This window comes from Pelecanus crispus, chromosome 4, assembly GCF_030463565.1.
Source record: "Pelecanus crispus isolate bPelCri1 chromosome 4, bPelCri1.pri, whole genome shotgun sequence".
Taxonomy (NCBI): domain Eukaryota; kingdom Metazoa; phylum Chordata; class Aves; order Pelecaniformes; family Pelecanidae; genus Pelecanus; species Pelecanus crispus.
In genome coordinates, this window is record NC_134646.1 from 49,680,655 (window position 1) to 49,704,654 (window position 24,000).

The following is a 24,000-nucleotide window of genomic DNA, read 5'->3' on the forward strand; positions in this document are numbered from 1 at the left end:
ATTCACTATTTGGGAGGGACTAAACTTGCAGTGTGCTACAGGAGGCTGAATACAAGTGAAAGAATGTATTTTCAAACCAACATTCCTTAATGTTAAAGACAACCGTCCTCTGTGTAAATGTGAACTTAATGGCCTCAACAAGCTGAAGGAGACATTTCATTGCCAGGTTAGGACAGATTTTTCAGTATGTGTCAACACAGTGAGTACGCACCTAAAACAACGGCACACTGCACTTCTGAAAGTCAACTTTGAACCTTCTGTTCTCACCTGCCAAGAAGCAGCACCTTGGTACATAAGGCTTCCCACGAATAGTTTGAAACAAGTAGGGTAATGTTCCATAAATTTTTTAGCCACTCTTGATAATTTGAGATGCATAAAGGAAATGCCTGGTGTGTGTTGAGTGAGAATGTAACAGTACTTTTCATTTTACTGTCAAAATTCTACATGTCTATATTATGAAGTGCATTCATGCCTCATTTCTCTATTACAGTATCCCAACTAATAGCATAATCTGTAACCAGTCTTTAAAGAAATACATAATACACGATTGCACTGTATGTCTTATTATCTGAAATGTGCAGGAACCCGCATGCCTTGCTCTTCAACCTGACATGTTTACAGTAGCAAAAAAAAAAAAATTTACAGAATTTATTTTATTAAGGGAATATGCTGCAGAGGTCTGTGGAAAAACAAGATCAGTCACAACTTAGCAATTGGCTTTAGCAGCAACCTTTACCATACAATTCATTTCTACAGCTCCCTATTTGATGTTGAAGTAACTTCCCATATAAAACGTTAATAAAGCTCTGCAAGTTGGGGTTGAGCTAAGTCTGCGCCAAACTAAGATACAATGCACATGAGAAACAAGTCAGAAATAAAGAAAGTAGGGCATTTCCATCTGTGACAAGGCTTACCAGGAACTTATCACTGCAAAGTGAAGTGTCCTACATAGACTAGAACAGAAAATGGTCTGGGAAGGAATGTAATTAAAACTAAAGGAGATGAACAATGGAAGAGAGACTTCCAGCAGGTGAAGAGCAAAAGGTCAAGAATCTGGGAAGCTGATAATCATTATCTCTAAGAAATCCTCACTGCGGAAGGGGAAAACTGTCTGGCAGTGGCAGATCATCCTAAAGAAGAAAAAGAATTTGATCTAAGGGGAACTTCAGCTAGTGGTGATGGCAGCTGCCCATGCTGCTGTCTTCTGTAGTTATTGACCAAACACGAAGATCGTTACACTAATGTGGATGGAAATGAGTCGATGGGATTAATGCACGTGTGGTCACACCCCGTGAGCAAATTTCCGGTTTAGATTCTGGAAAAGTTTATGTACAACCTGCTCCTGAGGAATTGAAGAGGTTGGTTGAATGGCTTTGCTGTGCAGCCTGGCATAGGAGAAAGATCAGAGGGTGCCACGGTAACACATGTGCCTGAGCTTGTGTTTGGATGAAAAGATCAAAGAGGCTGTGAAATGCCAAATATAGGCACTCGCCCTCTAGACTTTAGATCTCAGTCCTTTTAGGCCAATTTCAATATTAGAACACTAGGCAGATAAAAGAAATCTCTCAGTCTAAAACTGGCAATCTTGGATGAATAAATTCACCTTGGCAGCAGAATGCAAGGATATTTGGATGTAATAAGAAAAATGGCAGAGGAATGCCCAAAGGTATGAGTGATGTTGCTATGCTGAGCATTGATAAGGCTTTCATTGTGGACAAAAAGATACCAAGTATAAAGTAAGTTCAGTATTCAATGTGCTGTGAACAAAATGAAGGACACACATTACAATCCATCATAAAATGGAATATGTAGTAAATTGTAGAAAGACCAATTTCCCTTCTTTCTTTTTGTTCCTGGCTATAAAAGTATGAGAAATCCTATTCTTACCTTTTACATCTCAGTCACATTTTCTTCTTGCACTAGCATGCCTGAACCAAGCAATCATGGCTTTTAAGATTCTTTCAGCTTTAAAGTCATGTTTTTAAGAACATGAATGCGTAGCATGATTTTTTGCTGATCTTTGAACTCTCCCCCACTGTAAAATATTAGCTGCTTATCTCAGGCTCATGATGTGCTTTCATGCATTTGTGAAAGAAGAGACCAGTTCAGGAACTATAGGCACCGAGTCAAAAAATAATAATGTTGAAGCAAGAATGCATAAAACAAGAATAGCAATGTTCAGTGCTGCATACCGGAGTGAAGCCACACACTGTACTGAATACTACTGATGTGTAGCATTTTCCAGCTCAAGTGGTATACTCAGAAATAGGATCATGAATTTCTCACAAATATTGTGATTCAAAGGGTGAAAAGTTCTTCTTACGGGGAAATCTTACCTTCTCTGGCTTTAGTAAGCGTTGTTGGAAATAAAGACCCGTACTTGGCTACTGGAATCAAAGGACGCAAGTAATGCCCAACAAAATAATTTGATACCATTTTCAAACATAAAGCGGAAAATCGAAAAGGACACTAATTGGACAATATACGTTCTGCTGGGAGTTGAAAAGGGAAGTTGTGCATGAAAAGAAAATAAGTTTATGGAACTGAGGAATGAGACTGAAGGTCATGCATAGGCTAGCAGTCACATTAATGCACAAGGAACGTTGGTATGCTTGTTTTGGTTTCCCGCATAAATGCAGTATCTTGGCTTGCCAAGTCCAGTATGTGAAAGAGAGCCAAAATTAGGGCTAGAAACACACTGGAAGAAACCCCATTATCTTGAAATGTACTTAACTTCAAGAAATAAGGTTCCCCACTTGATTTCCCTGGCTTGCAGTATGGTTTCTGATTTTTAAACATTCTTTTTCCTGTTGCTAAGTGAAAGTCTCATATAAACAAAGGAAATCAACTGTGTTAAAAGGATGGAAATAACTGTATGCAAAAAGCTGTCAAATCTACAGAGTAAGCAAACTGGAAAAAACATTTCTTAACCTAATCCTTTCAGTTACAGCAATGCTGTGCAGTACTGTGCTGTTCAGAGAAAGCGTGTTGTGGGTTAAAACTGTTCGGAATTAATTCTTTCAGTTTAAGAAAAAAGAGTTTCTGTAGCTTCAGTGATATGCTTGAGGCTTTTTGGGGGGTTTTGTTGGGTTTTGCATTTCTTTCTCAGAAGGAGCAATTTTGATGACAATTGTAAGCATGAAGTGTCTAGTGCACTCACTGTGTGGACCTGCAGGGTCATGTTCTAATTACTGTAAGAGACTAAAGCTTCCTTCAGCTTCCCCCTACACTGTCACAGGAGAGGGATGGAAAACTCCTGGGAGCAAACAGGTCACAGGTGGGCTGAATCACCCTTTGGATACTTGTTTCTCTCCATTGCAGGTACAGGCAGGCTATACTTCTAAAGGAGGAGCCTCAGCTGAACACCTAGGCTGATGAGTCCAGGCTGTAGTACTGGAAGAGCTATTGAAAAGGCAGTTTTATGACCCGAAGCTCACATAATGCTTTACCTCTCTATACTGTGACCACAATGCATGTTTGGATATGAGCGCGGGTCTCAGGTCTCATACCAATGGCATTAAATAGCTGGAGTACACCTAACAGCATAGGAAAAGACATGGTTTAGAAGTCATAGGTCTACTTCAATTGCAGAAATTGTATCTACCTATTCATATTAAATGGATATATAGCCTTTGATTTAAAGAAATCTCAGTGGAGCCAGGGAAAAAAAAAGTATCTCCTGCATGGCTTATGCCACAGTTCTCCAACTATCATCCACAGGCAGTTAGGGAGTTATATATGCTAGCTCTTCTGATTTCCAGCTACGAATAGCTTAAGTAGATTAAATATTACTTTCTCTTAGTAATACAAGGGATGTTAAGCACTCAGGAACAGGAGGGCAGGTGGTCTGCATAATCATTGAATAGGAAGGGCCCAAGAGACACTCTTATTGAGATACCTGTTTTATGAAATTTTGAGGATTCCTACAATAACAGCAAAATCTAGTCCAACGACAGGGAGTGAGTACAGAATGCTACAGAATTTAGCACCAATAAATATGCTCCCTTTGAAATGGTGAATTAGATGTGCAGCAGGATCTGGTCACACTTCAAAGAATAATATGCAGAGCTGAAGATCCATCTGCTGGCTCTTGCTATCACCATTGAGGCTCCTGTATGTTAAGCAGTTTTTTGACTACTTCAAAGCACGTTTGAAGTCTTTGCTGTGCCTATCCCATGCACAAAAAGCAAACGTGCCTTAACAATATGAGTAGCTGGTATTTTTGTTCATTTTACTTGTAAATGAAAACAATTTGTTCCTGCTATGTATCACTTCTAGACTCTTTTTTGTCTTTTTTTTTTAGCTATGATAGTGAGGGCCGTCTAACAAACGTTACATTCCCAACTGGAGTTGTCACTAACCTTCATGGGGAAATGGAAAGGGCCATTACAGTGGACATTGAGTCATCCAGCAGAGAAGAAGATGTCAGCATCACTTCCAACTTATCGTCAATTGATTCTTTCTATACCATGGTTCAAGGTACTGTAAACAAAATATTTCTCAGCAGATACTGACCTGAAAGCTGCTTTCTTACTGTACAAGCAGCTCCAATCAGGTGTGTTAGAGGGAAGCTTTAGAGGCATAGTGTTTGGAGGAAGGGGTGATACATACATAGTTTTATACATATAGAGAAAGAACTGTTAGGGAAAGAAGGAGTTGCAATGAAAGTAGAATTAAATGTGTTTCCTAACCAAATAGCTTTTGTAAACAGCTATGGGAAGTAATCAGAATACCTACTTTGCATTAAAAGGGAATCTTGGAAAGGAGAGAGAAATGGATTGAAAGGGAAATAGTTGCAGAAATAGCATGAAGTGAGACTTTAGCTTTAAAATAGCATGTGACATCCCAGCAGCCACATCCTTGCAAAAGTCAGCAGTCACAGTAGGCTTAGGATTAGGCCAAAAATGCCTAATGAAACAGCAGAAAATGTGTTTTGTGCCAGTCCAAAGAATATACTCTGAGGGTGGGATTTTCTTAAGTGTTTAAGCGACTTTGAAGATGGGTCCCAAAGGCATTTGTGCTCTCATGTGATACAGATATTCTTACCAATCTCACCCTGGGTGTTTATTACCATTGGGCCAGTTATGTGAAGTCAAGATGTTACATGCACATATTGCATGAAGTGTGCAGGACAAAGGCAGACTCTTAGCCCATGTAGGTAACCTGTGCATCTCTCTCGTGCCTTTTCAGATCAGTTAAGAAATAGCTACCAGATTGGTTATGATGGCTCACTGAGAATCCTGTACGCCAGCGGCCTGGACTCACACTATCAGACAGAGCCACACGTGTTGGCTGGCACTGCCAACCCAACAGTGGCAAAGAGAAACATGACCCTTCCGGGGGAGAACGGGCAGAACCTGGTGGAGTGGCGATTCCGGAAAGAGCAAGCCCAGGGAAAAGTCAACGTGTTTGGCCGAAAGCTTCGGGTAAGCACGCATGCATGCATGATATCTACTGCATTCTCATTAAGTGAGAGGAAATGTAAATACATTCCTGTAGGTATTGCCATCCAACAACCACAGAATATTTACCGTACACACACTTACTATAGAGCTGGAAGTACTTGCTTTTATTACTTCATTTATTGGCTGTTTTTCCTTATTAATTGCTCTTTTCTGTGGACTTTAAACTGTTGTTTTTAGCCTGGAATGCATTGGAATGAATCAGGATAAAAGAATAATTTTCTGCTTTCCTTCACTGTTTTTGTTTCTGGTACTGAATTCACACACGCGATTTTGAATCTTGTTTTAAATTATGCTACCATAAGTTAGCACAGTCCTAGGATCTTCTTTCTTTTTTATTTTAAATAAAAATGTTACTAATACTTATTTCTGGTAGAAAGGGTTTAGCTTATTGAACAAATTTTCTGGTAGAAAGGGTTATGGTGTGCATGTGTACGGCATATTCCTCTAACATATGTCTTTACCACTTTGTTGGCATTTCTTCTTCCTATATAGTGAGTGAAATATAAGTAGGAAGCAAACTATGATTTATGACAGCCATTTGGTAAAGACAACATAGATTAAGCATTTAAAATTGGGTTGCCAGGAGACCATTTCAAGACCACATCAGAGGTCTGACTTACTATTATTAGAACTGAACTCGGTTCTTTAAAATAAGGCCTAGGCAGTATATCAAATGAAGGTAAGTAATTTCAGACCACTCGACTTCTAAGAGGTAACATGCCATTTTAAATCTTAAAATATTTTATATCTTCCTTCGGGCTGAGAAGGAGGGAATGCTGTCATGCACCTTATATTCTTCTCTACCACTTGCTCTGCAAGAAGAATGGATTTTTTCCAAGAAGGAAGAATGATTATGCACAGTAGCTGCTGCTTAAGAACAACATATTTGTACCTAGCGATGGCAGCTGTCTTACATGGCTAAGGAAGAGGAAAAGGAGGCCATGCTTCTGGAGCTCATCCTTGTAGTTCTGGTTCATAGGCATGTCATTACATAGCACAGTGGGATAATACACCTGCAAGTTCATTTGTGAAAGAAGCCCAAGAGAAAATAAAATAACCATGCTAATGGCATTTGGTTTTGGCAGTGAAACAAATCGCTGTGAGTCCAGTTCTCAAAAGTGAAGCAAAATTTTGACATTCAAGTGCAGAGGAGGTAAAAGAAATGTCATGGGCCACTTTAACTTGGAAGAGTTAACAGAAAAAAAGGAACAGCAGAGAAGAAGGAAAGATTTAACAAAGCAGAGGGAAAAGTGACAGATAGATTAGGATAAAATAGTAGTAATTAAAAGTGTATATACAAATGGGAGAGGTAGGGCAGGTGGAGAATATGGGCTAATAAGAGAGAAATGCCTCAAAAAAAGTAAAGAAACTTGTCAGCAAAGGAAAAAAAAAAGGAAGGTTTTTTGAAATTTATTTACATGGGAAGATATTACAGAAATGCCGCTCGGGGGTGGGTGGGGGGATGTAGGAAAGCAGAGAAAGAAAACAACAGAAAGAAGAACAGGAATAACTTAGGGAGCTCATCCTTTCCATCTACAGATAACATCAGTAACATTTTGCTGCAAAAACCGAAAAATCTAGACAAAAAACAGTGACAAAATGTATTGCCAGTAAATGTACTCATATATGACACTTTCACAGCTTTATATATATGCAGTATCTAACGTTACAAAGTACACTCTCAGGTACTCTCTTGGTTTTCTATCTTGTAGTAGCTCTACCCACTACTAGTAGTCTTTATAAAGAAATGAATTATGTCACCATCCCTTAACTAAACAATCCTCTGTCAATCTTACTTTTGTTCAGACTTGTTTCGTATTTGTTCAATAAGCTAGTTTTGTCCCTGGACCTGTAGGTTTGGTCTGTAGGCTGGCCTTTGGCAGAGGTCCTGACAGTCCTCTACATGAAGGAGCCTTTTTAGGGCAGTTGTATTGAGGCCAGACAGACCCTCACTCCCAAGGGTCTCAAATAAAGGAACTGGTATGAGCTCCGTCTCAAGGGGTGCACCCAGAATGGACGGGTAACATAGATGAGGGAGCTCACAGGAAGAGTTTGCTCTGCCTCCTCCTGAGACCTGACATGCTTCAAGCTCTGCAGAGGTCCCCAGTTTTCACATTACCTTTTGAATCTCTCTGTAAGGCACAGCAATATACTCCTACTCCTACTCCTAATGGGGGAGTCACAGTCAGATTTCATGCTTCTCATTGGAAAGAAAAACAGGAGTTAAAGAATAGGATAGATGGACACCTAAATTACTGAAATGTAGCAGGACAGTAGATAGGGACTGTCAAGAGACTCAGTTTTGTGTCATTAAGTGTTTCTTCATTGAAAATTTCCTGAATTACTATTTTGTATTGGGTTTGTGTGGCAAGGGTTTGGTAGCGGGGTGGCTTCTGTGAGAAGCTGCTACAAGCTTCCTCTGCGTCCAATAGAGCCAATGGCAGCCAGCTCTAAAATGCACCCACTGCTGGCCAAGGCCAAGCCCATCAGTGATGATGGTAGTGCCTCTGTGATAACATATTTAAGAAAGGGGCGAGGGGAGGGACACCAAACTGCACAACACCAGCAGCAGTCAGAAGAGAGGAGTGAGAATATGTGAGAGGAACAGCCCTGAAGACACCAAGGCCAGAGAAGAAGGAGGGGGAGGAAGTGCTCCAGGCACCGGAGCAGAGATTCCCCTGCAGCCCGTGGTGAAGCCCATGGTGAGGCAGGCTGTGCCCCTGCAGCCCATGGATGTTAACAGTGGAGCAGAGATCCACCTGCAGCCCGGGGAGGAGCCCACGCTGGAGCAGGTGGATGTCCGAAGGAGGCTGTGACCCCATGGGAAGCCCATGCTGGAGCAGGCTCCTGGCAGGACCTGTGGACCCGTGGAGAGAGGAGCCCACACTGGAGCAGGTTTGCTGGCAGGACTTGTGACCCCGTGGGGGACCCACACTGGAGCAGTCTGCTCCTGAAGGACTGCACCCCGTGGGAAGGGACCCATGCTGGAGCAGTTCATGGAGGACTGTCTCCCATGGGAGGGATCCCACACTGGAGCAGGGGAAGAGTGTGAGGAGTCCTCCCCTGAGGAGGAAGGAGCGGCAGAGACAACGTGTGATGAACTGACCGCAACCCCCATTCCCTGTCCCCCTGCGCCACTGAGGGGGAGGAGGTAGAGAAAATCAGGAGTGAAGTTGAGCCTGGGAAGAAGGGAGGGGTGGGGGGAAGGTGTTTTAAGATTTGGGTTTATTTCTCATTACCCTACTCTGATTTGATTGACAATAAATTAAATTCATTTTCCCCAAGTTGAGTCTGTGATGGTAGTTGCTGAGTGATCTCCCTGTCCTTATCTTGACCCACGAGCCTTTCGTTATACTCTCTCTTCCCTGTCCAGCTGAGGAAGGGAGTGATAGAGGGGCTCTGGTGGGCACCTGGTGTCCAGCCAGGGTCAACCCACCACTTAATTTTATCATAATGAAACCCAGAGGTTTCAAATATATTTGGAGTGTGACTGTCTTAGGCACAATAAAAACGTTCCAAGTTTTGCTGTAAAAGCATTTTGGTAGCAGAGCTGTTGTTAAGAAACGCTTCAGTTGAAGGCAGTACTTTAGCTGACATGTTATTCCAGCCCCTTACTGTCCAATGAAAGAAGCTGTATCACCAAAACTTGTTATTATAATTGCCATCTGTGTGACGAGATTATGCAAGCACAGCCAAAATTTCACCAAAAGCTCACATGTCTGAAAGCAAGAGCTCTTGTCAGCAGAATCTGGATGCATGAATCTGGCTAGAGAAAGAGGTATTTCCTTTCTTTCCCCTCATATCCTGCCCTCACACAGACCAGATAGATGGAAAGTGAGAAGGCAAGGGATGTTATTATCCCATTTAGCAGATAAGGCAGTGAGACAGCCAGATTAAGTACTTTGCTGCAATTTACACCGGAAGGATGTGCTTAGCCAAGAAATCAACCACAATAGCTTGGACACCTGCCTTAACCACCCTTCCCTCTTTGCCAAATCAGAAGTGCCCATTCTCATTTCAGTGTCTAAGTCTGAGAGGTAGACAAGAAAATTAATAAAAATCATAATTAAATGTGAAATAATGAAGGGAAGATGTAGAGAAAGGAAGGGAAAAAAATCAGAAGCAAAACAGGCAGGGAGATGCAGAGATGAGTGCAGGCATGTGTGGGAGAGGCTGGGAAATAAAAGCCAGAGATAAACAAGATTTAAGAGTGACTTTAGGCAAATGATTTAATATTAAATGTTGGAAAACTTAAACAAAAGCTACCTGAAAATGAAGAAGTGAGAAAAAAGGACAAAAAGGAAGTCAATGGGAATGCTTCATAGATAAGTTTAACCTACAATCAGTCTTGTAGCATTAATTTTTCAAAGTATATTGAAATAACATTTGATGGCTCATTAAATATATAAAGTAGCCATGCTGCATCTGCTAGACTTTGTGTTCCCTATTTAGAAGATTTACATGAAAACATGATTTTTGTTCTGAAACTGATAGTGCAGATTGTTCTCATGCCAGTGATTTCATACTGAAAAAGAGAAAGATAACATAGATAGACAGACAGACCAACCGATATAAGCAAAACTGAGCATTTGTAGGATTTTTTTTTCATATTTGCCTAGGACCCATCACTAGCACTGTAATACTTTTTACATCAATAATAAAGGATCTAATTTATATCGATCTTTTAGAAGCTTATCAGCCTCAAGGTATAAATACCAATGTCCACGATATCTGGATTTTTGAACATGCAGCCTGAAAAATGCAAAGATCCTCCAGTCATTTCTTTGGTCAGGATATCCTCTTGTTCTTTTCTGAATGTTATTTAGCCATCTTTCTTCACCTCTTTGTAACGTCTGCATTAGGTACTTGAAAAGGAACTTTAAAAAAAAAATCCTATTACACATAACTATATGTCCATTTGTCCCCTAATTCCCATTTGTTAGCAAAATATGGTGTTGAAAAATCTTAGTTATCAGTGTTTCACCCTCAGTTGGAATAACTTTAAAAGGTCACAGATACAGAAATGGTTTACAGATGAATAAAGAAATCCTAGAGGCCTGTTTGAGAACACTGAAAAACAGTTCAGTGTAGAGCGGGAATGAAGAATTGCAAAGATACCAAGGTGGGAAAAGAAAACCAGACATTTTCCTTTCATAAATACAAAAATGAGAGCCAATTCAATGAAACTGAAAGTTAGCATATTTAGAACACTAAAGGCACGGGGGGGAGGTGCTTCAATGCAAAAGTATAGAAATCACTATCCCACCACTATAGTTCACATATATAAATAATACAGTTTTCAACATAAATGTATCTAGGCCTAGGCTTTAATTTCAAATTAACACAGTTATAAACTTCAAAGCATTTATAACTGTTTTTCAGTGGTTCAGTAGTCTTCCAGTCATTTATGGCTTTAAGTGGTCAGTTAACAAGGCAAAAGACATAATCCTCTACTAAGGATTTCAGCCTCATAAACATATTGCAGCTGTGGATGGTATACTGAGTGAAACTTCCACTTGGATCAAAGGGGAAAGCCTGTGTTCTAAAAACTATTTAATCTTCATTTGAAGATCTAACATGCTTTTGAAGATCTTAATTTTGTATTTACCGTTTTGAAAAATACTTGCTGTGGAGGATTAGGATTCGGTTCTTTCTTAGCATGATTGTTACGAACTGGACAAGTGGTTGCTGGGAATATGTTTTGACAATTCACAGAAATGCTTTGGACTGCCTACACAAGAAGTAGTTTGTTCACTGAAACGGCCCCATTTATTACAGAAGTTTTCAGTGCACATCTTTCAGTATTTTCTTCACAGTTGACTAAGCATCAAGAAAGAACACACTGCAACAAACTCTCGGCCATCTCTTCATATAATGAGACCTTCTAAAGTAGATGCTAATGTAGTGCCTTACATTTATACCAAGAAGTTGCTGAAATAATTTACGCACACAGCAAATCAATCACTGTAAATGGTATTTAAAGAATAGCTAGCTTTGTGGAAATAATAAGTGGCTAGGGTTTGAACAGCATGATTTATTGTGTCATTTTGTTTGCTTTAAAAAGGTTAATGGCAGAAACCTCCTTTCAGTTGACTTTGATCGAACCACAAAGACAGAAAAGATCTACGATGACCACCGTAAATTTCTGCTGAGGATTGCCTACGACACGTCGGGGCACCCCACCCTGTGGCTACCAAGCAGCAAGCTGATGGCTGTCAATGTTACCTATTCATCCACAGGTCAAATAGGCAGCATACAGCGAGGGACAACTAGTGAAAAAATAGAGTATGATGGACAGGGAAGGATAGTGTCTAGAGTGTTTGCTGATGGGAAAACTTGGAGTTACACATATTTGGAAAAGGTAAAGAACACTCAGGTTTTAAAAAAATGCTTTGAAAGTGCTGAAATTCTGCAGCATCTGACTGCTGCATGCAAAGCAAAAACAGGTAGTAGAAGCACATTTCAGTTATTCTAAGTATCAACATGTAATTCCTAGGGGAATGTTTTATACAATAGATACATAATCACACTGTAGCTAATTGCTAGGAATTGATGTCTTTTTAAATTATTCAGGCCACTGACTAACAAGAAGCATCTGTATTTACCTTTTATCTTAACACTTAAAATAAGGTACAAGGACTAGATCCCTGCAGTGTAATTCAGTTGAAAATAATTTGTTTGTAAATTCTTCACTGTTGTTTTTTTCACTACCAAGAAAAGCTCTTGTTTCTAAATAGTTACAGTTCTCAATTTGTACTTGCTGTATGTTAGAGCATCAAAATAAATGATAGGCAAAAGATCAGGAATCTTCATTATATACAACGATTGCTGAATGATAGCTCTCCCTCTAGAAATATCTGTGAAAATCCCCCTTGTGAGATCTCTTGCCTGCTATGCAAAAAGAGAATACATTTCTTTCTGGGGTTTAAATATATTTCTGTTGAAGCTGTTGCTCAGCAAATACTGTTTACTAGTCATTGCAGACATAATTTAATCAAGACCTATGATACATAATAGCCACGCATCAGAAAAATGTCAGAATAATTCTGAGTAGCTCCTTTTGATATAAATAATCAAACAATTGTTTTGCCTATGTCTTAAAAGCCTACAGAACAAGAACACAGTATTCAGGGATCTCAGGCTATTCAAATTCTTCAAAATCATCTCTAATTGTAGGGAAGAAATTGTATCTCCCATATGTTGTTCTTCTCGTGAGTTAATGGCTTTAAGACAGTTTTACTTCTTCCCATATTAAACATGACTTATCTGAATCCATTGACAATCTGCTGTTTAGCTGTGAGTGCTTGATAAAAGAGTGATACAGTCATAACAAGTAGCAAATTATGAATGTGGAACTACTAATTACAGAACCCCTTACAATTAAGCATCCAAGTAAATTAGGCAGGGAGATGTTAACAACATGTAAGGTCAAGGATAACTCAATTAAAGAGGAGATAATTTTCTCAAGTGGGAATGTCACATTTTTGTGAAGAAACAGTATCAGTATATGGGGGGGGGGGGGGCCAAGTACTCCACCATTTGTCACATGGTAAAAATCTGTTCTTAATTTTCAGTCAATGGTTCTTCTGCTTCATAGCCAACGGCAGTATATCTTCGAATATGATTTGTTGGATCGGCTTTCTGCTGTCACCATGCCCAGTGTTGCTCGTCATACCATGCAGACTATCCGCTCCATTGGCTATTACCGGAATATATACAACCCCCCAGAAAGTAATGCTTCTGTTATAATGGACTACAATGAAGAAGGGCAGCTCCTTCAAACTGCGTTCCTGGGGACAAGCCGAAGAGTATTATTCAAGTACAGACGGCAGACCAAGCTCTCAGAAATTTTATATGATAGTACAAGAGTTAGTTTTACTTATGATGAGACAGCAGGAGTCCTGAAAACAGTAAACCTCCAAAGCGATGGTTTTATCTGCACCATTAGATACAGGCAAATTGGCCCACTGATTGACAGACAGATTTTCCGCTTTAGTGAGGATGGAATGGTAAATGCCCGATTTGACTACAGCTATGACAATAGCTTCAGAGTGACTAGCATGCAAGGTGTCATCAATGAAACCCCATTGCCTATTGATCTCTACCAGTTTGATGATATCTCTGGCAAAGTTGAACAATTTGGAAAATTTGGAGTTATATATTATGATATTAACCAGATCATTTCGACAGCTGTAATGACCTACACAAAACACTTTGATGCACATGGCCGCATCAAGGAAATTCAATATGAAATATTTCGGTCATTAATGTATTGGATTACAATTCAGTATGATAACATGGGACGAGTGACAAAAAGAGAAATTAAGATTGGGCCATTTGCCAACACCACGAAATACGCTTATGAATATGATGTAGATGGTCAGCTCCAGACAGTTTATCTGAATGAAAAAATAATGTGGCGATACAACTATGACCTGAATGGCAACCTCCACTTGCTCAACCCCAGTAGCAGTGCCCGTTTGACACCACTTCGCTATGACCTGAGAGACAGAATAACTCGACTAGGTGATGTTCAGTACCGATTAGATGAAGATGGATTTCTGCGTCAGAGGGGTACTGAAATCTTTGAATACAGTTCAAAGGGCCTTCTTACTCGAGTTTATAGCAAAGGCAGTGGGTGGACGGTGATTTACCGTTACGATGGACTTGGACGACGAGTTTCCAGTAAAACTAGCCTTGGACAGCATCTCCAGTTCTTTTACGCAGACCTTACCTACCCAACCAGGATAACTCATGTATATAACCACTCAAGTTCTGAAATCACATCTCTTTACTATGATCTGCAAGGACACCTTTTTGCCATGGAAATTAGCAGTGGAGATGAGTTTTACATTGCATCAGACAATACAGGGACACCACTGGCTGTTTTTAGTAGCAATGGTCTCATGCTTAAACAAATTCAGTACACTGCTTATGGAGAGATCTATTTTGACTCTAACCTTGACTTCCAGCTGGTAATAGGATTCCACGGAGGCTTATATGACCCACTGACCAAGCTAGTCCACTTTGGAGAAAGAGATTATGACATACTGGCAGGCCGGTGGACGACACCCGATATTGAAATCTGGAAGAGAATTGGGAAGGATCCGGCTCCTTTTAATTTGTACATGTTTAGAAATAACAACCCAGCCAGTAAAATACACGATGTGAAGGATTATATCACAGGTAAAAGAAGGTTACTTAATTGCAAGACTGTCTCCCACTTGCTCAAAAATTCACCTTTCTGTGTTCTCATAATCTGGAATCTGATTATCTGGGTTATAGGCTGAGGATATTTTCTGAGGAAGGTTAGTAAAGAAACTCTGAGTGAAGACAATTGTTCAGAAAAGTACTTGGCGTTTAGAACCAGATCAACAAAGTGATTTTAGCTTGGGGTGCTGGACCTATAGTCATCCCATTTAGACTGGAATTCACAATTTTGGTGAAGTACCTAAATATGTCCTATGCAGAAGAGTTCTTTATGAGGAAGCATTAAGCACTTAACAATGAGAATAATTACAGCAAACATGCTTAACCAGGAATAGTGAAATAGCAAATGGGAGATCTTGAAAATATCTCATTTAGCTTTAGACGTTGATTTAGGTACCTGCGTAAGAGATTAAGATCCACAGGCCATTATTTGCAATTATTATTGTGTCCTACACAGTCCTTACAGTGCTTTAATATTGGACTGTTGACCCAAAAACATTATTCGGAGCATCTCAGTATACAGAGGGATTGGGTTTTCCAAAGTACATTTTGGGGTACCAGTGGAATACATCTCTTCCTCTCCCACTGACTGAACTGTAACACAAGGTGCCTCAGCTAGAGATCTCAGTGCATTGGGAGAGGAAAGAGGAGCCCTAGGTTCTCCTTCCAATACTGTTATGTATTACCCAGAGCTCTTTTAATGAAAAAAATAGATTCCTTGAGCAAGTACAAGAGTAAGAACCCCTCAAGACCGTTCATGAGAATCTCCTTACGTGTGGATTAGAGTCAGGCTTCTTCGTGGCTCTGGGCTACTGAGCAGTAAAAAGTGATATTCATTGACCAAAAAAGCCCAAAGACAAGAGGGAGTGAGACGGTAGGGTAGCAAGTGCAAGAGGGGTTGTTCTGTGACCAATTTAACTCATTAACATGGCAGTAAATATTCACTGGTAATTGGTTGGTATTTTCCATCCAGGGTAGGTTTTTGCAAGGCTACTAATGTAATTTGGCTAAGAAAGAGAAGTCCAATAAGCTCCAGGGCCAGCACAAAGTAATGAGTACACAGCCAGGAACAGGGAAGGAGTAGGATATAGAATAAGGAGCGTGATTTTCTCTTCTGGCAACAAAAAGCTGCTAATGTGCCACTTCTTGTATAACTGAGTTCTTAACGGAACCTATATGCTTTTTGTGGGTCTAGAGTTAGTGATGTGTAGTGTCTTCCATTATTCTACATACAAAAAAATCTGATTGCACGTCACCAAAAGCCTCTGAAAAAAGCATTGCTCAGATACATTTGAATTTTCATATTTGAATAGATGTAAATAATCCGAAATATTTTACACAGACAGTGCCAGACTACAGGAGGGGCTCAGCCCCACTTACTTAACAGGCTGTGAGACTACCACTCAGAAAAGCATCCTGGGAATCAAGTGGGTTTGCATTAATTTAACAAACAGCAGCTATTAACAGGGTTGCTAACGGGCTGCCTGGGAGCAAGGATAATAACAGACCTTTGAATCTGTCCTCTTTTAGCAGCATGTGCTGTAGGGGATGCAGTTGCAATCAGATTCTTTGTGGCATTGAAAATGATGCACTTAGTTCAAAAATTGCCCTCAAAATACAGTTGTAGTTCTTTTCTTACAATCTTTGATGTATGGAATACATAGGCTCACACTACTCATATAAGGTTATCATTACAATGAGTAATTTGGCTGACTGGCAGTTTTAGATGCAGAGCCTCATGAGGTGTATCATTTATCTGGAAAGGTTAGAAATTATTTTAAGGTAAATATTTTTTATTCTTTTAACATTTGGAAAAATTTGGTTCCTTGTTCCACTTATTTGGGGTTTCCTTAAATGAAAACTACTAGACTTGGTAAGGAGCACTCTGCCAACTTCTGCTAAGCTTAGTATTTGTGAAAGATAGGGTAGAAAGACAGAAACACGGCAGATCACCCATTCTTGCCCAACAATTGTTAACTAATTAATTGTTGGCATCCCTAATTTATTTATTTTTAACAGAACATAAAATGTATCATAAGTAATGTTATCTAATGCTAATTTAGTATCCTGTCTGCTTACTGTGATACATTAGCTTTTAATTTCATTGGTGCAAATTCATCTTGGAAGAGGGGGAGCTATCTCTTGAATCAACATAAAATATCTGTCAAATCATTTAAAAAGTGATTGACCATATAGGTGTTATTTCAGGGGTAGTTTGAAGACATTACAATAACACATAGGTAACAAAAGGACAGGATGTGCTCTGCAGTACTTTTTCTTTCTTGCTTTATGTATTGATGATGAAGGTGCAACATAGAGCGTGTCCAGCCTGACCATGAAATCCCAATTAGTTTAGGCTATATTAGAAGGAAATCTCACTTTGATTGTGCTCCTGTAGTTGTTCTGGAAGTCACTGTGGCCTTCAGAACTGCTGAAACCTGCAATGCCTTTCAAATGAGCATAGTGCAATTCTTACATAGAACAGAAGTTTTCTTCTAAGTTTAGAACTTCAAGTTTACTGCATAGGCTTGTTATTCTAGCTGTAGTACAAATCTAAATCCATCCATGTCAAAACGAAGACTTCTGAATAATTTTCATGTTACAGAAGGAAACCAACTATGCCAAAAAACTATTGCATGTAAAAATTGGATGATTGCAAAATACAGAACAATTCTAATATTTTTCGGGGGGGGGGGGGGCGTTTAATAATTCTCTTTCAGATGTTAACAGCTGGCTGGTGACATTCGGCTTCCATCTGCACAATGCCATTCCTGGTTTCCCTGTTCCGAAATTTGATTTAACAGAACCTTCTTATGAACTTGTGAAGAGCCAACAATGGGAGGACATACCAGTAAGAAACAAAACTAAACATACAAACAGAACAAGACAGAATGTTCCCTTCTATTCAGATCTCATTAGGCACAGCTAATCCTGACAGGATTACTTCCTAAATTGAACCTGAACAGTGCTTTTCAAACCTCAAATTATATCTACTTTCAAAAGAATTTAAGAAATTATAGATGGTGTTTTTTTCTTACAGATTTGCTAAGTTAGGTAAGCTTTTGTTTCCTTTCTGCAATAATAAAAATGTAGAAAGACAATAATGAATGAAAAGAAGTTTAAGACCCTTTAAAGATGTCTAAGTTTCGTAGCAGAAACTGCAGAGATTAGATTTGTACTAACACTCTGCCTGAAGGCAGAACCTGAACACTGTAGTAAAAAATAGACTGTGAAATAAACAGAAGAACAGGTGATATAAATTATGCATACCAGGCACCACTACAATTTTACTTGTCTTTAATATTAACCATGTTTTATATGTAAAGATAAAATATTGAAAATGAAATTACCTGAGGTAAAACCCATTACATTACATAAAACCAAAACTCAGGTGCTTGTGAAGTTCTTTGGGAGGAAAAAAATGAACTTCAGTCCTGAAAACCTGCTGCAGTTTTAAATTATGGAAGAAATAAATGTGGAAGTTAAAATCTAAATCTGCTATTTAAGAAAATTATATTTACAAATCAAACTTACTCAAAGATCAGAGCTATGCCCTCAAAAATCCTGCAATTCTCAGTTAAGAAGGAAGTGTTAAGACATACTAAAATGGGTAAACCCATTGTGAGCAGTCAAAACCAGATCTCTTTTTAATAGAATCATGCTTTATGAGATTAAAAGAGGATATGATCTTGAAGAACCATACAACTTAATTTAGACAAAAAATCATTAGAAGGGGGGCCCAGCAGAAGGGAGCATATGGAAGCTAATTTTGCATGCATGAAGTCACCTGCTATATTTATTTTTTTAATAGCCAGGGACTGAGTAACAGGAAAAGACCTTAGAGCACAGCATGAGAATAGCATCTCCCATGAACAGCAGAAGCAGTGAAGGAGGAGCATTTCAAGTACTTGTGGCAAGGTGGTTGTATCAGGAGATAAGAGACCTGTCATCAGGCATGGCTGTGAAGAACTATCAGAGGTTGTTTATTTAGATCTCAAAGGCTAAAGAATGCAATTATCCACTAAAGGCCAGCAAAGGCATATCAGGAGAAGAACCGGTCTGGTCAAATAGATGAGAGCAGACAGCTAGTTGTAAAAATCTTCACAAAAGAGCTCAACAACCTCAGGAGTGCCAGTGGCATGTGACATGACAGAGAGGGAGAAGTGGGACAGGAACACAAAGATTCAAAATTCTCAGGTAGGAAGAAGCTGTGACTATGATATTCACCGTTGAACAAGCAAATGCAACCAGGAGGCAGAAGTAAACACACAAACCACTTAGTATTTTGAAACATTCTGGAGTGAGTGAGCTTTACCGAGCTCTGAGGTTTTGCTTCAGAGCTCTGAGGATACATGTTAAAAATAAACAAACTTTGTCATTATGAAGTTGCTATAGCATCTTGCTGCTCCCACTGATGAGCGTGCTGTCTAGAATATATTTTGTGCTCAATAGCTTTCATGTAGGATTTACAACAGCTGAAATCCATACTTGTTAGCAAGCACAGACAGGAATCTGCCACACTGAAGAAGAGTTGAGAGTCCAAGTCAATTCATAATTCCCTCAGGAACCGTCCGCTCCAGAAAGCTGCCCTCCTGGCAGAGCAGAGAAGCCTTTGCAAACCTTTTGCTAGGCTTTGATTAGCAGCAAGGCTGAATTAAGGTTGTAGGAGTCTGTTAATGACTCCTGCTTGGTCTCCCACACAGAAATTTGAGAAAACTAAACAGGCTTTTGCCTCATTTGTCAGCAATGAATCAAATGGGTTAAACAGTATTTTACTGAAGGGAGAAGGGGTCAATTGGAAGATAAACTGGATCATCTACAGAAACTACGTATTCCTTTTCAAAAGTGCAGCCAAAGCTATTTAAATCAATCTTTTTGTTTCCTGCTGAGACAACTGCTAGGGCAGCTGTCTGCTCCCCACCTCCGTCAATACTAGCTCATTCACAGCTTGTAGCGGTTAAGACCCAGGGTTAGACAGATAAGATGTGCCTATTCTGCACAGTTGTAAGGTCTCACCCCAGCCACAGTTGACCCTGTAATGTGAGCTGCCCCACTACCTAGCTGCACTAGCTATCCGTTCCTGCTATGCTCTTCTAGCTGAGAGCAGTTAATGCTGCCAGGTCCCATTCCCCAGCTACCCTCTCTCTTTACCAAGTATCTTTACCAGTATCCATCTGGCATACTGGGCCACACAAAGCTCTTAACAGTCAAGCAAACTTTTTAAACAGATTCTCCTATCCTAGCTTTTCCATCTTGTGCTTTTGCACCTCACAATTGCACGTCTTATTTCCTCCCATTTATAGCACATCTACCTTTTCAACAAGAACACCCCAGATACAGTGAAACATGAAATACCAAGCAAGTGTATTTTAGACTTGCCCATTGGTTCTTTTCATTCATTGCCCCTTCCCTTTGCTAGCTGTCAACAAAGCACTCTGCTGTATTCAGGATTGCACCCCTCTGAAGTTTTGGGGAGAAAAGCTGCTCATCTCTTTTAGGCAGCATGCTGATACTTGGGAGTGAAATGGAAGCTCACACAACTGAATTGGCCGCAGCTTTTCCACACATCCTCTTTTATTAGTTTATGTAATTATTTGCAAGAAACGGTGTCAGTGCCCAGTATTCTGCCCCTCTGCTCTGTACCATTTGCTTCCTTCTCTTTTACTGTAAAGACTATCATTACAGTTTGATTTCCCCCCTTCCTTTAGCAGCTGGAGGGGTTATGAGAGCCTCCCTGCAGTTTGGTCTCAGGCTGCAGCTACCGGAGACTCCGTCTCCTGACTCAGCATAAAGAAGGGCTTGTTCCTGTTCCAAAGCACAGCTTCATGACCTGCAAAAATCTCCTCGATTTGGATGGACCTGTGGTAGACAGGAATCATAGTCGAACAAGCTCAGAGGATGAAATGGCACTGTAGTAAGATAGCTCTTACCGTATTAAGTATTAGTATTGCAAAGGTCCTGTGCACGCCGGTTAAGTAGCCTCTGAAGGTAAATCTTAATTTTGTGCAGGTTCTTGGAGAGACAAAGAGAAAAAGCACAGAACAGTATCCAACAAAATAGTCTTGTAACTCAGCAGAACAAGCAGTATGTAGATTTAATTAACTCCTTGGCACTGTCAGTTGTGGCATATCCTGTTGTCATCCACGGGCAGCACACCAAGAAAGCCTGGCTGTTTGGCATCTAGAGGGCTACAGATGGCTGGTAAAACTTCTGTCTGTTCTTGTTTACAGCCAATTTCTGGAGTGCAACAACAAGTGGCGAGACAAGCAAAGGCTTTCCTTTCCCTGGGAAGGATGGCAGAAGTGCAGGTCAGCAGACGGAAATCCAGTGGAGAGAAGTCATGGCTGTGGTTTGCTACAGTGAAGTCTCTGATTGGAAAAGGGGTGATGCTCGCTGTCAATCAAGGCAAAGTGCAAACAAACGTGCTCAATATTGCAAATGAGGACTGCATAAAAGTGGCAGCTGTTCTGAACAACGCCTACTACCTAGAAAACTTGCATTTCACCGTTGAGGGAAAGGACACGCACTATTTTATCAAGACCACCTCCCCCGAGAGTGACCTTGGGACACTGAGGCTGACAAGTGGGCGGAAGGCCCTGGAGAATGGCATTAATGTCACTGTTTCCCAGTCGACCACTGTGGTAAATGGCAGGACTCGCAGGTTTGCTGATGTTGAAATGCAATACGGTGCTTTAGCGCTTCACGTCCGCTATGGCATGACACTTGATGAGGAGAAGGCCCGAATACTGGAGCAAGCCAGGCAACGAGCTCTTTCCAGTGCCTGGGCCAGAGAACAACAGAGAGTAAGAGATGGAGAGGAAGGCGCCAGGTTGTGGACAGAAGGAGAAAAGAGGCAGTTGCTAAGTGCTGGAAAGGTACAAGGATACGATGGGTACTATGTACTCTCTGTGGAGCAATATCCAGAATTAGCAGACAGCGCTAACAATATACAGTTCCTCAGACAAAGTGAGATAGGAAAGAGGTAACACACTGGCTTAGCTCAGGCTGCCAAAGAGACTGTGTACCAGTGTCTTCTAAAAAGGAGACCAAACTGTTTTGCTGCATTACTACTTGAGCCTAAGCTTACATCTTTGCTCAGATTTTTTCTGTAGCACAATCCGAACAGACTCTGTGACGAAAAGAGCGCCTTCCAGAAGAATTATACTGCTAATGACAAAACTTTTTTTTTTCTCAATGACCTTAAAGGTGATCTGCTTTAAAGAATATGTTTACATATGCATATCGCTGCACTCGGACTGAAAAGTATTAAAAAAAAAAAAGAAGAAAAAAAGAAAATAAAAAGGCCTACAGATTTTGCAACAGGCTGTCTGTTCCTTTGAGGCACTGTATTTAATTAAGATACAGACCCATACAGTGTTTCCAAATATTACTGAATTGTTGACCTTTGCTTACAAGAAGTAGTCTCTCTCTCTTTCTCTCTCTCTCTCTTTCTCTCCCTTTCTCACTGCATAGGATGTGGTATATATCTGTTAATTTTAAAACGTGGGGCAAAAATTACTGTTTATAGACAACCCAACTGCTTTAAACTGTGCTGCTTTCTAAAAGGACATTGGCACAAGTGACTTATGCTACTATGGGAATTTAATAATGGATTTTACAATGCTAACATGGTTTGCCTTGGGGGGAAAATGGCAAGTAGAATCTTTGTTGCAGATAAGCAAAGGAAACCCTGATTTTTTTGTAAATTATGTGAGACAAGTTGTTTATGGATTTTTATATGAATTACAATTTACTGTACATCAAATATTAGCCTCAGAGGAGTTAATTTATGTAAAGTGTTTAAAAAAGTTTATACTTAAAAATAAAATGATAAAAACATGTGCTGTGTGTGATTTTTTTAAAGAAAAAGGAATTGCACCTTTTATGTTATAGCTGTACAGTATAAAGGATTATATTGTAGAGATATAACAGTGATGACTAATGTCCAAAAGTGTTAATATTTTTGTATTAGGTTTAAAGCTGTGCATCTATCACTCTGCTGATAGGATGGGACACTCCAAAGTGGCTGGCTGAATCAGACCGCAGCTCCCCCCCTCCCGTACCTCTCCTGTCACCCAGGCCAGTGCCACTTCATCAGTCATTGTTAGAAGGCACAGTAACCAAATAAGTCTTGTTTATTATGATGGAAGACTTTAATAGGTTGGGTTTTCCTTGTCTTTTTCCAGCCCTAATGTAATAAATGGACATTTATTCATACCAGGTGGGGTTTCTGTTGTTTTTTTAGAAGCTTTGTTTCACAATGGAGAGAATAGTGTCTCAGGTGCTTGGCAAATTGTATGTAGAAGAAGAAGAAGAAATGATGTAGTTTCATCCAGTTATGTCAACTTTGTCTTCTGTATAATACAGCTCTTTTAGATGTTATAACTCCAGATAGAAGAAGCGTACCTCTGACCTGATGCTACAGAATTGCTCTTTAGGCAGGCAGGCTCTTCAGTAGGTTCATCTCCTGGCCTTGAGCTGGCAGATCAAATCCCATTACTGTGAACACTGAACCTGGGGATGGAGGCAAAGGTCCAATTCTAGTGCCTAGTCTGCATCTCCACACCACTGCATAGATTTGGCATGCTCTGCTCCAAGGCCCAGTATATTTGCTGCAGGACAGAACTGAAGTGTGCAGCTGGTTCCTTATAGGAAGCCTGTGGTGGCATCTATGGCATCTGTTCTACATCTTGGCTGAAACCATTCTTAGAGCTTTACTCTCATGAGCACTAAATTCAGCCACAAAAATCAATATTTTTAAGATGAGACAAAATTGGGGTTTTTTGATGTTCATTGAAATATACACAGTATTTCTATCCATGTATTATAATGACAAAACATAGTAAGTGAACGTGTCTTAACTATGAATGGTTCAAGTGGATGTAATAAAAATAGTTTTCTAACTGCTTTGTATTCTGAGAGTCTATGGTATTACATACTCTAAATTGCACATTAGGATTGTTTGATAAACAGATTTGAATTTCTCCCAGCCAAGTCACTACCGAATCTACAGTATCAGTGCTATTACTGTATGTGTGTATTTGGTAGAGCATACAGAACTAATTACACATATAATGAATGCTAATCATCTATTAGAATGAAAGCACAGATTAGTTGTTAGTATTCTTACCCTTGAAGTCTTGAGGGCCCTAAATTTAGAGAGGATGATATGTCAGACCCCAGAGGCATGTCATTGATCTCCGTATTCTTTTTAAAGATGTAAAATGCTAGGTGTTTGCAGTTCTGTTGGGTGGCTCTTCCACAGCACTGTATTTAGCATGCTGTAAGTGCTCTCTGTTGAAATAGGCTCATATTCTAAATTATG

General features: G+C 39.9%; 1 protein-coding gene across 9 annotated transcripts in view; it reads left to right on the forward strand.

Annotated features, from left to right (window-relative positions):
- Window positions 1-21,661, forward strand: part of TENM3 (teneurin transmembrane protein 3) — a 320,001-nt gene extending 298,340 nt beyond the window's left edge. For all 9 annotated transcript variants that reach the window (XM_075709610.1, XM_075709612.1, XM_075709613.1 and 6 more), the window contains 6 exons: window positions 4,304-4,479; window positions 5,191-5,426; window positions 11,530-11,826; window positions 13,040-14,651; window positions 17,396-17,526; window positions 20,906-21,661. In XM_075709610.1, coding sequence (XP_075565725.1) covers window positions 4,304-4,479; window positions 5,191-5,426; window positions 11,530-11,826; window positions 13,040-14,651; window positions 17,396-17,526; window positions 20,906-21,661 — 3,208 coding nt within the window. The remainder of the gene's footprint in view (window positions 1-4,303; window positions 4,480-5,190; window positions 5,427-11,529; window positions 11,827-13,039; window positions 14,652-17,395; window positions 17,527-20,905) is intronic.
- The last annotated feature ends 2,339 nt before the right edge of the window (window positions 21,662-24,000 follow it).